Raw genomic sequence first — 18107 nt, 5'->3', positions numbered from 1 at the left:
ATTCTCACTGACTCAGAGTCAGAATCCATCTCCACTCACATCAGATCTTACTTCACTGATTTATAAGCAAATAAATATACACGTAAAAATCTTGTTTATAGCCATTCTGACTAAACGACAGATGGTTCTGGGAGAAAGTGGTGTTGCCACACACACACACACACACACACACACACACACACACACACACACACACACACACACACACACACACACACACACACACACACACACACACACACACACACACACACACACACACACACACCTATAGTAGATAAACAGGTGAAGCTTCAACATTACCCACAGTGATGTGTTGTCTGTTCAGGTCAAGTGTTAACAGTGTTAAGTGTGACATTATCATGTCTATGATTATAGAGTCACCTTATTCAGGTGTAAAATCACCTCTCTCTTGCTATCACACACATGCACATACACTATACACACCCACACACCCACATTATATACTACAGACACACAAACACACACACACACACAGCCTCAAGGCTACCTCACAGAATTTGTCTAACTCTTCTGTCAGTCGATATTTCAAGGACCTAAGTGAAAGAGAATTCTTACTCATGTTTGCTTTGAGCTTGTGTTTGTTCAGTTTCTTGTTGAGCTCCGTGATTGATTCATTTATCCACAATAAACCAGGGACGGTTGTAAGGTTTCTAGTTTTCAAAGAATTTCTTCAGAATCTCTCTGCCTACGACGACATCATACATAGATAAATACATACATGTTAAATGTGAGTAGAAAATCAGCAAAGTGTTGAGCCTTTGACATAATAATAGAGAATTTATTGCATTAAAAAATTAAAGTTTTTATTCCTTTCATCTTGAAACTATTCCCAGTTTTGCATAATTTGTTTGTGCTGTATTTGTAGCTTCATCTAGAACACTGTGAGCCGTGGGGCCCCAGGTGTAGCACTTGTTAATGTGACAGCGATGGAACACACCACTAAATAAATGCATCCAGTTGGACCATTACTAAAGATTTAAGTCGCAGCTAACTGCTTGATAACCTGTTTAGGAGATGCAGGGCTGGTTCAGGGCTATTTCCCGGGTTCAATACAGGTCACATCTCTGCTGGATGAATGGAATTAATTTTGTTCACCAAAAATTATTTGAACAGGAACAAACGCAGATGGATAAAAGGGCTTTTTTTGTACAAAGAGCTGTTATTTTCATAGATTTGTTTATATATTATAAGAGGATGATGTCTGTACATTATGATTATATTCACTGGTGCTTAGAAATATATTTTGTTCTTTAACCTTGGGGCCAAAAAGACTCAAAGGCCAGATATTTTCATGGCGGTCAAGAAATAGCAGCGGATACATGGAAATATAGTAAAATAGTCCAGATTCAGTCTGAAATTGCACTTATTTGTTATTGAATTAAACAGGAAAAGCAGAACTTGTGTCTCTACAGATTGTAAAACCAGGATACAATCAGAGACAGATGCTCATCTCTTCACCTTAGATAAACCATATAATGCTATGACTTACTAATATCTGATGATTAAAATATGATCAGACAGTATTTAAATGGAAGTCCCAGCTGCGGCTGCACAATAACCGGTAAACCTCCAGTGTGCATTAGGCCTGTGATACAGTGAGGAGCAAAGCTTTCAGCCTAAGTGAGAAACTGTTTGTTCTGCAGCAGCTGTGTGGCAGCTGCTCTGTCCACACTCATACACATAATCACAAGCCCTTAAAGGTACAAAACAACATACACACGCAATGGATGGATGGATGTATCTATTTACCTTATACAAACACACTATCCAAAGTGTCCTTTCTAATGTTTGTCTCTTTAGTGAACACGCACAAACCCACGCAGAGACTGTCAAAACACACACCACAGCTTTTTAAGGGCAATCTGAGGCAAAGTAAAGCTTTTAGGTCTGCACCATTAGCTGTTTCTTAGTGGCCGGAGGGGTTTCCATCTACTTAACCACGTTGATTCTCTCTGTCTTCTACTGAACAAACAGAGACTCGCCCTGTCAGCTTATTGAATCTTACAGGAGAGGGGTCACACTGATATGTGGTGCAGTGGATCCAGTAGATATAAAGCTGTTCAGCTTGAATGTGTGAAATTTATTTTTTAAGGCTCTATGATGATCCGCCAACAAAATCGTATTGGTCCTCGATATGAAGAACATTTCTCTGTCTCTCCCTCTGTATCATCTATTTAGAATGTTTCTATAGTCATGTGTTTGATTGGAGTCATTGCATGAAATCCAAAGAACAAGATTATGATCATTTATTTCCTTGATCCAATTAATAGCTGATGACAAAATTGTATTAATGAAGACTATGCATCTATTAGATTTGAATCATTAAGAGAAACTTTACAAATTACTGTATTTATGGATGATACACATACTATCAGGTAATGCAACAGATGTAATCATCAAGGATTATTTTAAAGATCATTAAATAAAAAATAAAATACATTAAATGGTTTATTTCTATAATAGATATATATATATATACTTCCCTCAAAGAGTAATTTAACTTAAATAATATAAATTTCATTTATTTGATGTATTTAGAAAGATTGTTAAATGCATTACATTTCAATGGTAAAAAGATTGTGAAACAGGCTCAGTGCTTCATCTTCATCCTCGTTTTATTTTCTCAACAGCTCAGTTTTTAAAATGACAAAAATGTATTTTTGCAGAGGAACATGCAAGTGACCAAACGTCAGCGATGGCCTGCGTACTGCAGCTCTTTAAAGAACAACACTTTATATTACAATGAAAATAATTTTGTTTTCAAAAGCTACACTGACACATTCACTGACAAACTGATTAATACACTGCAAAACACCAGACAGCATAAAACATTCACGTCTAATTGTTTCCTTTTAGCCCTAAAGCATGCTCTATTCAAAATCGTAGAACACAATATAATTTGATATCTATATCATATTCAGGATCAAATAACACTTTATGAATATTGACCTTAAACAACCTCAGCCTGATCTGAATCAAGGCAAAGCATTCTAGCATTATTGATTATACAACAAACGCAGAGTGAGTTTCCGAACATCATAGCACATCTTTAAGGATTAGGTTTGACTCCCAGACACAGAGCTAGTTCATTTCTCTGGATCATTCCGTCCTTGTTGACGTCACAGTGACGCAGCAGAACGGCTCGCAGCTTGTCCAGTTCAGAACCGGTGATATTCGGCTGCAGAGGAGAGAGGATGGAGGAGAAGGCGTTATTCTGTCAATGTGTTCCTTTTTATGCAGCACAAAGTTATTACCTCCGCCAAGGACGTTATGTTTTCACGCCTGTCAGTTGGTTAGTGTGGTTGTTAGTTGTCAGGATAATTCAAAAACTACTGAACCAATTACCGTTGAGTTTTGTTGAGGGGTGTGGCACAACCCAGGGAGGAACTCATTACATTTTAGACTGCATTGGGATAAACAGGTGGATTGTTTTCCCCTTCAGTGTCTTTAACATGCAGGCGAGAGAGAGTTTTAGCCTGGGCAGAGGTATATGCTCTGCCAGTGCCTTTCTAGTTTCCATCTGGTAAACTCTGTGCATCATCCATGTTTGATATGAACTTCATACCAGCATTTATATGGGTCCACACCCATCAAACTCAATGAACATCTGTTGCAAAGAATATCATTTCTCTGAGGTGACATTACACTTGTTAAGATTGAAATGCATTATGTATGGAATACATGGTGCACTGGTGAATTGATATTTTCTGCAGTGCACTGAGCTTGTTACCTCGACCGTGTTGGTTTGGTAAACGTCCCAGTGCGACTAAAGCCAGAGAGTAATTGCTTTTTGCAAAGTCTGCCATTCACCTGCTCAGAATAGGACAACGACTCAACACACTTTTATTCTATGGGGTTATGGACTCTTAAGTCAGTAAAGTCACACCCCCATAAACCTCCATGAAATTCCACCCACAACCCCCTTTGTTAATGTTTTGCTCGTCTTTCAGTTTCATTTAATGATCAACGAGTTATTCTCGCCAGCTCTGCAGTCCTTAGTTAGTCTGTGCTAATGACCTTTCTTTTAACATGGTAATTCTGCAGCAGATATTTGCAGCATGCATGTGGAGTCTCAGGCGTGATGACAATGTTACACATGGCAGATCTGTGGGTTGCATTTTGTGCAATCAGCACCAGACTGTTGAACCATTCAAACCTCTGTGCTAATGTGCACATCAAACCTGTTGTTTTGCTGACTTATTTTACAATTACGCCTGCAAATCAACAGGAACATTGGGTACTGACACAGTGAAAACAATCAAGTCTCTTTATTAAAAATCTTTGACCAATTATAATGTGTCTCTGCTAATAACTTGCTATTAGCATTATTTATTATCTCCTTCAGGACTGACTGTTCTGTTTTAAAATTGAGTCTCCAAATTTCTTTGTGTTTCATATCAGCATCATGTTTATGTCACAATATGAAGATTGGGCAACTATTTTATTTCTAGTGATCATCTCTTCATGTGCAGCCAACAGCAAAATCATGACTGGTTATAAGGAAAGGAAAGAAAAAACATATAAATATGAACTGCATTTAATATTCTACCTTCACTGTACCTATATGGCACTCCAAATAAAATAGTACGACACTATTGTTCATAGAAAAGTGGACTTAAATCAAGACTGTATTAGAGTATATTTGACCTGCTGTAACCCTGGTCTACAACAAGTTTCCTCTCAGAGTTCAGTGTTTAAAAGATTTTTGTTTCCATGGAGACATTTTGATCAGAAGGTAAAAATGGATTGTGATTTGATTCTGAGCCCTTGTAGCTGATAGGAGTAAAGTAGCAGAAGTAGTAGAAATATTTGACCTCTTCATAGGAACATTTTGTGTGTACTGTACATCACAACATTTGTGGTAAACAACACTCTGAAACACAATCACACACTTACTCTGACCAGCTCCATCATGTCTTTGACAAAGCCGTCCACCTCAGGACCCTCCAGCGCTCCTGTCTTACTCTGCATGAGACAAGGGACAAGAAAGACATAACAAGGACAAAGAAAAGAGAGGGAAAGACAAAATGAAAACAATTACTTTTCAGAATTTACAGCCCTCTAATGTTATTCTATCAGTCAATCATTAGTTTTCCTTTCTTGGGTGTATGCCTTAGGGTCAAGGATGGGCCTTTCTCTTCCTTACTGGTTGTTTTTCAATGATGTGCATAAGCTGTTCAAAATATACATGAATCTCCACCTTCAGATTACATCCAGTATGATTTGTAGCAGAAGTGCTAGGGCACTACTTGACATTGTCACACTGAGTGATGCTTTTGTCCCTCTCTCCTACCACGGATATGCTTGCTTGAAAGAAGTTTCGCAAAGAATGCTTCAACACTAGGATCCTTCTTAGGGCCGGCCTATCCAAGGATTCATAGCACGTCAGTGATGAAGCTAACAAGATAGCAAGCTCGGATAGCTAACGATGCAATAGCAAAAGCGAGACAAGATGGTGATGCAAATAGGAAACCCTCCATAGACCAGACCATCTTATTTCAGCTCAGGCCTCGCATTCTAGGACCAAGTAGACCTCTGAAAGTCCCTGAATTGTAACAGCTTGTTTACCAATGTCAACCAGGATGAGTGTAACCCGACAAACTGATATGTTTCAATAATGCAGAGTCTCCAATAACAGTCATAGAGCAATCAGTGGCGGAGCCGGGATACAACAAAGTACACTCAGTTACTGTACATTTTTCATCCATCTTTACTTTACTAAGTAGATTTATTTTCTGGCACTTTTTACGTTTGCTCTATTACATATATCTCCACTATGTTTTTACAAAGAATTGTGTTACATGTTCTGTTTTAAAAGTAATGAATAACAAGCGGTCACTCAGAAAAGGTCACTGCACTGTTGCCTTATAGGTAATAAGCTACACTCGGCAAGTACTTATATTTTTTGAGCAAGTCCTTATTTACTTTAAGTTTGCACTTTTTATTCCTACTTTACTGTTTGAGTACTTCCTCCACCATTGAGTGCAATACACCTGGAAGAAGGGAAATGTCAAAGTTATAGTATTACAGATTTTGCTGTAAGTAAAAGAGGTGGAAACAAAAGGCTTTCAGATTGACTATTATTTCATACACTTAAATATAAGGTCATAAATATTGCACAGAAAAGGAGGAAGCTTATCAGAGAGTCCTGATAGGAATTACTGACTCCCATCAGGCGCTGCAGTTTAAGTGATCATCATCCAAGAGAGTGACTTGACAACATAATGGGTGCTTAGTGTTATTATGTTACATTAGAGCTAAGGAAGCTAATTGGATTCAGGCTCAGTGCTCTGAGTCTTCTTATGCACACGGCCGCAGACACTTGCAGATTTGAGGGTGTTAATTTCCTTGGGAAAGGGAAACGTTAGGAGCAGTGATATCTGCCTCGGCTGTAAAAAGATGTCATCCCTGGTTTAGTGCAAAGAATTACTCCAGTTGTGGTCTTGGAGGAGAGAATATACAAACACTCTGATACAACACATCATATATTGACCAACCTGCTCTGGAAAAAGCAACAAGATGATCATATTTCAGTGGTTGTTCTTAAAACCAAACTACTCGCTGTCCAAATTCTCATATATTTTCCTGCGGGAACAGGAACAGCAACAATAATTATCTAAGATTTGATCGATACTGTACTTACAACATCATAATGGTCAAAGATCTTCTCAAAATCTCTTTTCCTGTCGTCCTTACCGCAGGCCTTGGAAAAGGAGAGACAAATTATCAAAAATTAGAAAAATAACTGATGTCAAATTATCTGTAGCAGCATGATTTATGTTTTAATCCGACAAAAGTGTTGAAGAACAAGATAAACAATCCACTTACGTCCATCTGAAACCGGAGCAGGAAATTCTCTTCTAAAGCCAAGATCCTTATTGAGAAAGAGATATAAAATTAACAAGTATTAAGATAAGATACAGTATAACAATGTGAATGATTGGGGTTTTGGTTGTTTATACATGTTTTCATAGATGGATGAAGTCTCCACTTCCTCCCACAATCCAGAAGTGAATCCAAAAATATCCCTGATACGAACTCTGCCATCTTGGGCATTTGAAGTCAGCGCCTGTGAGGTAGCGATCAGAATATGGAACTGGGGTATCAAGGTCCCACTGATACATGGGCTCGACCAAATTGCAAGTTTCGCCCTGTTTTTATATCAGCAAAAAATGATTTAATCTTATTGGAAAAATTAACACTTGAACAAGCATCAATAATGTTTCGTCTGCTAACATGGAGGAGGCAGGATTGATGATCTATAGTGCAGCCAGCCACCCAGGGGGTGATCCAGACACTACACTTGGCTTAACTTTTGGGGGGGCTGTCATGTCGTCCAATCTCCAAATACATACGATGGTTATCACATACATTTCTTGTAACAATTGACCACAAGCTAGCTAGATGTCCTGATTCGTCTTCTCTCTCTGTGAACCTAACTCTCTACACCACACAACATCAAATGTATAATCTGGAATATTTGGGCCTCATTTTTGTACAGTGGAAAGGAAGTGAAGAAATATCGTCTCAATATGCAAACTTCTTAACCAAAGCACTCATTAATTTGAGATGTCAGCATTTTGCTTAGTTTGATACATACTGGTTGCAACAATTTTAAATAAAAAAAACATAGTTTACAGTCACATTTTACCATAGCAGGGACTAAGAATAGCTCTGAGAAAAATACCTGGCCAGGTCGTTTAGATCCAAACGGCCATCCTTGTTTTTGTCAAAGATTTTCATCTGGAAGAAAAAAGGGATATGTTGAAAAATAACTGGCCACTGTGAATCTCTGCCTGTTGTGTTTGTGGTTATTTCCTTACACGACCCCTGAGTCCAGAGCCAGAGTTTTGATCTGATTTAAGCATGACTCAATCTCTCCTAATTGAAATCTAAAAAATAATAGGACTGGGCTGTCTGAGGCTTGCAGTTCCCACAGAAGTAACTGAGAGAGATGGTTTGTCAGAAATGTTTTCTTGGGTTTCTGTCTTTTAACAGCTGCAACAGCATCTCAACAGGATATCACAAATGAAAGGTTCCTCTGAATCATTTGTGGTTTCCGTGGTCCCATTTAGCAGTTGCTTGGTAGAATAGCTTATGGGAGCCACTTAAAGCTTTCCAGTCGTCTACAGCTTTTAGTTGTTAAAATGGATATGTCAAAAATAATGTTTGGAAGACTGAGAATGTTTCGACTTTTTTTTTCAATTTCAATAAATGTAGCTTCAGTTGCTCATAGTAGTAGCACATGAAAGTGTGTATGTGTGTGTGTGTATTGCATTACTACCATTGTGTCAGTGTAATCCTCCAGTTTGTCAGATGGCACCTCCTTGCAGTGCTGCTGAAACAGGTCTTTGAGGAAAGCCTAAGGAACAAGCAGCAAACCGGTCAAATCCAGTGAGCGGTAAATTATAAATACAAATAATTGGCAAATCATTTGTGCAGATTATGTAGCGAGAAATACCTGAACTTTACCAGAAAATGTTTAATTGTTCAAAACCATAAAATTACCTCCCTTCTAGAAAATGTATCTTCTGGGACTTTATGCTTATCTACCAATTTCATAGTATCATAATACGATGCAATTTTTAAGTATTGGGATTTTTCAAGTATTGCAATTCGATATTACAAATTGTCTTTCCATTTTAGACACTAGGGGCAAAGGTTGAATTTTACAACTATCGAGTAACAAATGTCCTGTAAACTCAAAGCTTCTGGTCAACAAATGGTCGGACAACCACAGCTGGCAGTCCGCTGGAAAGTGTTCCTGGTTGATGTTCATTTTGTCCCACTCCTCTGAATTATTATCTTTCCAAATCAACCACCGACTAAGAATCTAAAGTAGAACCAAAATTCTTTATCCTGAAGAAAAGACATGTCTGAAGCTGAAAAAGGATCTTTTCTGAGTTTATGACACAAGATGAATTAGTGGTGAAAGGTTGCAGTCCGTCTCTGCAAGTAGCACAACTCCACAACTATTGGCTGTTCCTTGAACAGAAAAGAAGTGTGTAATTGGTTCTGTGGTGTGAAGGTTTGTACATTTTGTTCCACATCCTCACCTTGAGCTCCTGAGCCGATATGTAGCCACTGCTGTCAACATCATAGTTCCTCCATATCTGCAGTGAGGAGCAGAGGATGAATCCCTAAATGGTTACTGGAGTACAGCTAACTTAATATAAAATCATTACTGGTGTCATTTTGTATTTATAGTGATTTTGACAAAGAGAACTGAGTTTATTACTGAAATATCAAACAGTATAGAAGCCAAATAGCACTGCTAGGATTCAGATAGTAGAATGTTTCAAACCAGTGAGGTAGAGCTAAACATAAACACACAAAGCTATAGACGTTATTCAAGACATTTGTGGAAGGAATGAAAGTAAAGCTAATCGAGAAGCAAGCAAATGCAATAATGCAGAATCATGGTTTGCAACGATTTTCTTCTGCTCTTCTTCTTCTTCTATCGTTATTTTTTTGTTTATTGTTTTTAGTGCGCTGGACAGATCTGATCAAAGACACATCTCACTGTGGACGCTTATTAATACCAGGAGTGAATGTAATCATGTTAGAATCATATCTAAATGTGATCTGTGCACAAAATGCATTTTAGTGCCAGATATTAAAGGAGTCTGTGTTCATCCACTGCCCAACCAGGCCACCTCCGTAATTTTGTTGTTTTTTATAATGTTGTATATAATCAGTTCTCCTCGTTTTACCTTTCATTGACGTATCATGTTTTGTGATCTTACCTTCATGAAGTCAACACTGTTGTCCAGAGGAGCTTCTCTGCGGAAGATTAACAGGAAGTTCTCATCTTCAGGGAGGATCATATTGGCCAACTGGAAAACAGGAAGTAGTACAGAGATCAGACCAGGGAGCAGTGATTGGATGATGATGTTCTATGAAGCTGTTATGAGCCTGTTTTTATGAACATTTTCCTACAGAAGAAATTAATCAAATTAAAGTCTCAACAGTCATTGGAGTAGCCAGATGAAATGGGCCACTTCCACTTTTTTGTCGATTTAAACAACTAAAGCATTTCCTTCCAGTCACCTGTATTTCATTAAGGTGGCAGGAGTAGCAGGAGTATTAGGGCAGTTGAATTGTGTTTGTGGTTCAGCTCATTCAGTTTGAAATAAAATGATGGACACTACATTACAGTGCCAAGTCTCAGCCTTTCTGTGTTTAAGTTTTACCAAGGGTTTTTTAATCTTTTAAATCCTCTGCGGTCATGGTAATCAATACATCTTTTGATCGTTGCCAAGGAAACTTGTTGGCCAACATCCTGGAGAGCACTCTTGACTTGCTGTGCCGTCATAAAGGATTTTTTCTTTCACCTTGCTAATGATTTTCTGCTCATCCACAAGGTTCGGGCTCCTCGGTCCACAAGAATGTTTACAGTTTTCTAGTTGTCTTATTCACCTGCTGTATGACAAAGTATCATTGATGATCTGTCAGATAGATCCCTGCTGATTTTAGCTTCATTATTATCTTCACTCCCATAGTCACCTCTTCACTTCTCATATTGACAGACAACTCCACCTCAATCTAAATGGAAACTAAATTCAATGAACTCTGATTGTGAGCTCTGTTGTGCTTGAACTAAACCATAAACAATACACAGTTACCCAATAAATATTTAGTAGCCTATTGTCCAATTTCTCATGAAGCCCTGCAGTTTTGTTGCCTTGTGCTGAAAGTGCAATATCTCCCTCACTGTCCTTTCTATATTGATGTCAACTTCCTCAAATTAAAGCTGAGACATGGCATTTTAATGCAGCATCAGTCGTATTTCAGATTCAATTTGCTTAAGCACAGAGCCTAAACACCAATGGGGATCCATATTTAATTGTCATTTAGATGAACCATCCCTACACCAGCTCCTGCTGCCTCTGTTCCAATTCATGTAGTCCTCCTTCTTGTCTGTCCTTCTTTAACAATATCAGCCCTCCATTAGCAGATTAAACTGGCTCAGCATCATTACAATACAAGATGATAGTGCAGATATTTAGGTCACAAAGCTGAAGTACAGCTCGAGGAAAAAGCGCAATGCACCAACAATGATGTCAACTGCAAACAAGCAAGAAATAAAATGCTGAACAAAGCAAAAGTGATGTTGCCTTAAACCTTTTCTTAAAATTTTACACAATTTTTACCAAAGAGGGTAAAGCACTGGTGTGTACAGTACTTTGAATTATCAATTTGCTTCCAAACAAAGCAGCTTGGGCTCCTGTTCCCTGTTACTTGCTACTCATACCTTTTCTTAACCATATAAACTCAAGACAGCCAAGCTGTTATCTCTCCATCTTTGTGCTTCTTTACAATTTGGTTTGTCGTGGGCAAATGCTTCTTGCAACATCCAAGTTTGGGGTTTCGTTTTGAGCACTCATATATGAACTGCTTGACACGATTCTTGCTCACGTGGTGAAAGAGGTTAGAGGTGTTTGAGTTTCTTCTAACGAAAGTAAATTTTTCTGCTCCATGACAGACTTTTCATACCCACACCACATATATGCGAAAGTAGGTATCAGCTCTTGGTCGGATCTTGGCTGGTCAGATTCCTTCCCCTGTTTGGATTTACCTTCTTCTTTATCAAGTTCTCGCTCCTCCATATTTATTTGAGTTGTCTTCCTGCAAACTTCTGGCCTGCTTCGGTGTTGTATGGAAGAACACAAAGCGCCTGGCCCAAAAATAGTGCAGTAATGAGTGTGATCTTGCCGCACAGCAAAATCAAGATATAGAAGAATATGAAACGACAGACATTCTGTTGTCACACAATATATTTAGTTACTTCACCCAACTGTAGGCAAATTAATACCAGGCTACAGTCAATACTGTCCGTCCCTTATTTCTCCTCTGATAGTAAGCGAACACTGTGTCTAAGATCTGTCATATGATACTGAACTTCATGCAGCTATTACACAGGATACTATCGTTTTCACATTGGCTCACTGACTTCCTCTTTAGTGCCATAGAGCAGAGACAACGGTAACAAAGGAAACCGCATGAAAGAAAAATGCATTGGTCTGTAGGCTCATATTGTGCCTACAGACAAGTAATCAGTTTCCAGTTTGTTGGTATACCTTGCTAATATTGATGCAGTCTAAAACAAAAAATGCTAAAGTCTTTTAAATAGAATTAAAACCTCATGTATCTCAAACCTCAATGATTTCAAATGTAATGTATAAACATATTATGTTATGGAAAAAGAGCATCTGATTTGCTATTGCTATGGATCTTCCAGACTCCATAATTGGTATGGAGAGATTAAAAGTGGGATGGTGCATCCCTACTCAACGGGGCGTGTATCTTGGAAAAAAAGCCACAAAGAGCTTCGACCGCACTGTCTCTGCAACAGCCTCATTACATCAGTATTGTCAAAAGTGCATATATGTATTGATTTTTTTTTCTTTTTCCAGCCTCATGAGTAAAAGCCAAAGCTTTGGGGTCTGTGGGTGCGAATGCATTAAGAGATTGGCCTAATGTTTATTTTTTTTCCCAAGATAAAGAGAATGCACCTCAGTGGGAAGTGTGGGGTGGAAAGCAATCAAAATATTAATACTTCTGGGAAACGGCCACGGTAGCTTGTCAGTCAGGTTTGATTTAATTAATGAAGTGACAGTCACTGGAGAATCAGCCTTCATCAATAAAGAGCAGTTTGTTTCAGATTTCTGAAAGTCCCACTCAATAGCACAAAAGAACCATGAGGCTGTTTCTCATTTAGAGGAATCACCGTGCCATTCAGATTCAATTTTATTTACACTTGACTGTATTTGATTTAGATAAATGGTGTGAGTGTTTTTCCGCTCACTCTCTCTTACCGGCTCTATCGTCACTACTTAGTGTGAACCTCAGGAGATGAGTTTTTGTTCTTCGTGAAAATAGTAAAGCTGAGTCATCTTCAGAGATACATGAGATACATAAATAAACGTTACAGCAGAAGTTAAAGGAGGAGTGGTAGATAGAGAGATGAACTGAGCGGAATGGAGGAGTCTGAGAGAAAGAGGAAGGAGATCTAGAATAAAGAAGTTAGAAAGAAGAGATAAAACTGTGTCGAGAGTGACAGAGAGTGGGACGAAAACACTAATGAAGAGAATGAATTAATAATTTAAGACACAAATATTTGTCGTACCTCCTGAATCTGTAGTTTCCCGTCAGCAGTGACATCATAGGCGGACATGAACCTCTGCTTCAGTGTCTGAACCTGCTCTTCAGTCACTTTCTCCTGTAGAGACACATTGAGATATAAAATGTTAATATATATAAAGTAAATTTTGTATTGCACCGTAAATCAAGTTTATAATCAGGGTTCTTTCACCGCATCTTCAATTAGTAATTCTTGGACTCTGATACTCCTTCTTGTGAGTCACACTTGACACATAGCTCTTAAGTTTCATTCATTACTGTCTCAAAAAGTCTTGAATTAAAGGTGATAAACCTAAGCCCTGTATAACACATTTAAAGCGGTTGAAAATAATAATCCTAAAAGGAAAAAATACTGACTGCGTCTACTTTTGTGATCTACCATTTTCCTCTTAAGTTTCGCCTACTCACATCCTGACAAAATGTCCTTCAAACATTTATGAAGCTGACTGTGTGTGTGTGTGTGTGTGTGTGTGTGTGTGTGTGTGTGTGTGTGTGTGTGTGTGTGTGTGTGTGTAACTGGTCCTTGGCTGACTCAGTGTTTCTGATAGACATGATGACAGAAACTATGACAGTGTGTATACCAAAGACACTCTCATCCAAGATCATTTTTTTAATTTATTCGATAGGGACAGAGCATGGTGATGAACATCAGTATAAAAACACTACCTGTAAACAAGCCTGATTCTAGCAAGAATGCTTATTTACATCTATAAGGAAAAGCAGATTTGTGTCTTTGATGAGATCTAGCAATTCTACAGACTATAGATCAAGAGTCAGGAGCCACTTTTACTTAAAAACCATGATGCATTTAAGGATGTGGAGAATGTATTTTAGCAGCCAAAGATAAATTGAGATAAAAAGCTGTTGCCATACAGGAGCATGTCTGAGTTAAGAATAACAGTTTATGTTCCTGCTTGGATCAGTTTTTTCTCAACCAGAAGCTCATGAAAGCTCCAAGAATATCCTTTTTATATTTTAGTATATTTAGTCGCTAATCTCCCTCTGTCTCGTAGCAAAACAGTCCTTGGTGACCGTACTGTAACTATAGAAACCTGTAGATCTACAGGGCCGATGCCTGAGTCATGGATTCATGCAGTGCAGAGCACACAGTCCGCAGACTATGAGGTGCCAGGCCCTCGCTCATTATACACGGACAAGTTATTTGTCTTCAGCATCAGCCGTCTATCAGGAACTGGTGTTCGGTGCCAGCAATCTCCTGTTGCTAAGTCTTTAAAGCACACATGGTAATATTTGACTTCATGCACACGTCTGAACTATAATGTTTCCCTGCTGCATGACAAGACTGATATTTTAAATTTCATTGTATCATATGAAGCTGCATATGAGCAAATGTAACTAAAAAGACAAATAAATAGAAAGACAGATGTGGGGTCTATTCCTGAGATTCCAAGTTTAACAAAGCCTGAATTCTAAGTTGATAAATCTTAAGATGGGAAATGAAGAGTTCTTGATTCCAGCTGATTAAGAGTTAGTTGAATCTTCTCTCATGAGCGAAGCTGAAGCGTCTCGATCTAATATGATTATTACCCTGTATGAAAGAAGTCCCTTGTACTCAAATAAATACTAGTACTACACAGTATGAAGCCGTGCAGCTTCCGCTCTTGCAAATATTTCACAATAATAACCCCTTTTTAAACAAGGGAATGGATTCCATCAACAGAACCGCTGGAGTGCTTTTATTTTGAAAAGGCATACAGAAAGTGTTGCAACCATTTGTTTGTGACATAAATTCATCAGATAAACATTAAAAATCAGGTTAAAGATCATTTTCTCTGTTTATTCTGCTGTGAACCACAATGTTAATCTCTCTATGACACAAACGTATTTACAACACTTTCCGAACCCGTTTCAAAGTAAAAGCACTCCAGCGTTTCACCTTCTGAATCCACTCATTTGTTCAAACGGGTCTTTGAGTGTTATCGACAGACCGAAAGATGCGCATCTTCATACCGTAGAGTCCTGACATTTACTTTAGTACATGAACCAACTTGTTCTTGAAGGAAATGCAGGAGATAAACCTGCAACTCCGCCGCCAGTAGCGGACACACAGTGCGTGTGAAAAACAGACAACCGACACACAGCTGATCTGCGGCGCGAGGACAGCCAGTGAGTCCAGAGAGTTCGGGGATCGACAGTGAAGACTGGGAGATCGACCGGTAGATCGCGATCGACGGGTTGGCGACCACTGGTCTACGGTCTTAACAAGTTACGACTATGTGCAGCCTTTACTCAAATTTAGTTCCGTTTTTAAATGTAAAAATATTTTTCGCCACCATGCAATCGTGCAACCAAATACATTTTTTTAATGTCCACTGAGTCTTAGTCTTATAAAGTCAGTGTGGATATTATTCTGAACTGAGGATGAAGCCACACTATCTGAATGTACTGCTGTCTCAGTCCTCATTGATGACTGATTGTAAAAGTAAAAAAAAAAAGCCGTAATGATGGTAAAGATAGTCTTTGAGTAACAAACTATTAACCAGTCGAGATTTTATTGTTCCCTCAATATAAACTTATGCAAATGAAAGGGATAGTTCACCCAATAATGAAAATTCCCTCATTATCTAACTAGGAGGAGGATAACAGTGGACATTTAGGTTTAAAACATGGTGTAAATGATGCCGTTTTGAGTTGAATATGAATGTCTGGGCTTCTGGACGCTTGGATGATTTTCTGTTTTTTATGTTTGAATAAGCAGCAGAGGAGACGATGACAGAACTTTTGGTTTTCTGAAGGAAACCTGCCAGTGGAGCAGGTCAGCTTCACAGAGTAACTGACTCAGAGTTAAAGTGATGTCAGACTGAGGAGCAGGAATCCGTGAGTTCCCCCTCATCTCAGGATCACTACGCTCAGACTGACTGCTCTCTGAAACATGAGCCTTCAACAGAACCACTGTTTCTGTATCTTCAAATACACACTCATCATCCTGGGGTGTTAGGACAACCAACAGGATGTTCGGGTCTTTGTCGTACTTTTCAAATCAATAAACACACCCTTTTCCCTTATAAACAGTGCACAATCTACCATCACCACAGACAGAAGAAAGACATTCATTCAACAAGACCCCGCGAACTTAATGAAAAGCAAACACCAGAGAGACTAAGTGACCTGTGGTCGGTGGTCTCTTTGTTTTAGTGCAACTCCATTAGTATCCAAGGAGTACACACACAGAGAGAGAGAGAGAGAGAGAGAGAGAGAGAGAGAGAGAGAGAGAGAGAGAGAGAGAGAACGAACATGTACTAATAGTTTTACTGTACACTCATCTAATTTTCCATTATAAATGGTCAGGGAGAGTGCTTTGTCTTTAGGCAGCAAAAGAGCATTTAGCATTGCTCAGTAAACATGATGTGTCATTAGCACACGTTAAAAGACACACACACACACATGCACACATTTGTATATCCCCCCCGCCCAGGGCAATTTGTAACGAAGTCAAAGGCTTTTCCTTTGACAGGGACCAGAGCTCTTAAATTGTATTGTGTCTAACATCCTGACAGTCTCCCCACCCATCCAGACAACTGCAGAGCGGTCCAGCTGCCCACACAAATGCTGCCAAGTCTCAGTCCAAAGACAAATTGTGTTTTCTAAACAAATCTTCTCTGACAAATCGTTTCCCACAGACTCATCAATAAAAACATGAGAAATTTGATCAGCATTGTATTGATAACTTGGATTTCCGTGGCGTGTAACATGTAATACCATAAAGAAAAAGATTAACATGTACATGTCCAGCTCAGATTGTTTCAATAAGTATAAGAAATGAGTTGGAGATACAGTAAAGCCTTTTAAACACAGTGGACACAGTGGAAAGGTTCAAATCAGACAGAGACACATCGATCTGAATTTTTATATTTTTTGGAAAACACTCTGCAGCAATCAACTGCCTGAAGCTTCCAACTCACGGACGTCAGTACATCTTATCTGGTGACCTTCAGAGTTGCCACCCTCATCTCTCGCTGTTTGTGAGGTCTCTCTGTGATCTTCAGTAAGTGGAGTACAGCTCAATCAGATCGAGATAAGGTGTCTGACTCGGTCTGATCCACCTCTTTACCCTGAAAAACTCTGTTGCTGCCCTGGCCCCATGTTTCAGATTGTTGCCATGCTTAATAATGAAGTGTCGTCCAGTGAGCTTTGATGCTTTGATGGAAATGATGTTCCGATCCGTGTCTTTGTACCTGTTAGACTTCACGTGCACTGTGTCACACCGAGTCATATTGAACTGCTGTTACAGTTTCCATCTTTAGTTGGGGATGATTTGATCCAAAGCTCACTTACCTTTGGACCCAGTTTCTTCATCATGTGACGGAAAAACTCATCAAGCTCTTTGCCCTCAATGTAGCCGTTATCTGCCCAAATAAAAATAAACAGTGTTAGAAGTAGGTGTAGTTCGCAAATCCAGTAAAACAAGTTCAAATTCTCAGTAAAGTAACTAAGAGGATTAATTCCTCCTTTCATCAAACATTGCATTTGACTATAGACACAGGAACACCCAACTTAAGTTTTTTTATTATGACAATAATGTTTAACATGATAAGAAATTAAATTAGTTGCAACAACCAAAATTCACAAATATTAAATCAATTGAAGTCTTTCCCTCCTTAATCTCTCGAAGCAGAGGAAGATGAGTTGAAACGTACAGTGCTTCCTGTTCTACGTATATTTATGCAGAAAACAAATAAAGACAATGTAATTAACTCTTCTTACCATCTGCATCAAAGTGTTGCCAGATTTCCAGGAAACCGGCTGCATCCAGGTTATCAAACGCACAATCCATGTTTAATGAAGAGAGATGACAAGCTGCTGTCAGTCAGACTGAGGTGACAAACTGCTGGTGAACTGTTCAGCAGCCTGCCTGTTTGACATATGCTCTTTGTGACTTGGTAAAACCCAAAACCACACCTTCCCTGTGCATGAGAGTG

The 18107-nt window shown here is 38.8% G+C and overlaps 1 protein-coding gene across 1 annotated transcript; it reads right to left on the bottom strand.

The window, feature by feature from the left end:
• Positions 1 to 2621: 2621 nt before the first annotated feature.
• scgn (secretagogin, EF-hand calcium binding protein) lies at positions 2622 to 18074 on the bottom strand. The gene is made up of 11 exons (XM_035163912.2): positions 17893 to 18074; positions 17464 to 17534; positions 13154 to 13246; positions 9771 to 9860; positions 9081 to 9137; positions 8309 to 8386; positions 7712 to 7767; positions 6853 to 6898; positions 6668 to 6727; positions 4921 to 4989; positions 2622 to 3202 (listed from the first exon to the last, which is right to left on the bottom strand). The coding sequence occupies exons 1-11, from the start codon at positions 17960 to 17962 to the stop codon at positions 3074 to 3076; spliced, it is 819 nt and encodes a 272-aa protein (XP_035019803.1). The 5' UTR covers positions 17963 to 18074; the 3' UTR covers positions 2622 to 3073.
• Between the last annotated feature and the right edge of the window lie 33 nt (positions 18075 to 18107).

This window comes from Hippoglossus stenolepis, chromosome 8 (genome assembly GCF_022539355.2).
Source record: "Hippoglossus stenolepis isolate QCI-W04-F060 chromosome 8, HSTE1.2, whole genome shotgun sequence".
Taxonomy (NCBI): domain Eukaryota; kingdom Metazoa; phylum Chordata; class Actinopteri; order Pleuronectiformes; family Pleuronectidae; genus Hippoglossus; species Hippoglossus stenolepis.
Note: the sequence above shows the minus strand (reverse complement) of the source record. Positions and strands in the feature narration are given on the sequence as shown.

What these genes read in the sequence shown, in the direction of transcription:
- scgn (XM_035163912.2), bottom strand. Translation starts at nt 17,962, where the DNA reads ATGGATTGTGCGTTTGATAACCTGGATGCAGCCGGTTTCCTGGAAATC. An exon ending in GCAACACTTTGATGCAGATG is followed by an intron (nt 17,535 to 17,892) that starts GTAAGAAGAGTT and finishes TTATTTGGGCAG; the next exon opens with ATAACGGCTACATTGAGGGC. An exon ending in ACAGTGTTGACTTCATGAAG is followed by an intron (nt 9,138 to 9,770) that starts GTAAGATCACAA and finishes TCCTCACTGCAG; the next exon opens with ATATGGAGGAACTATGATGT.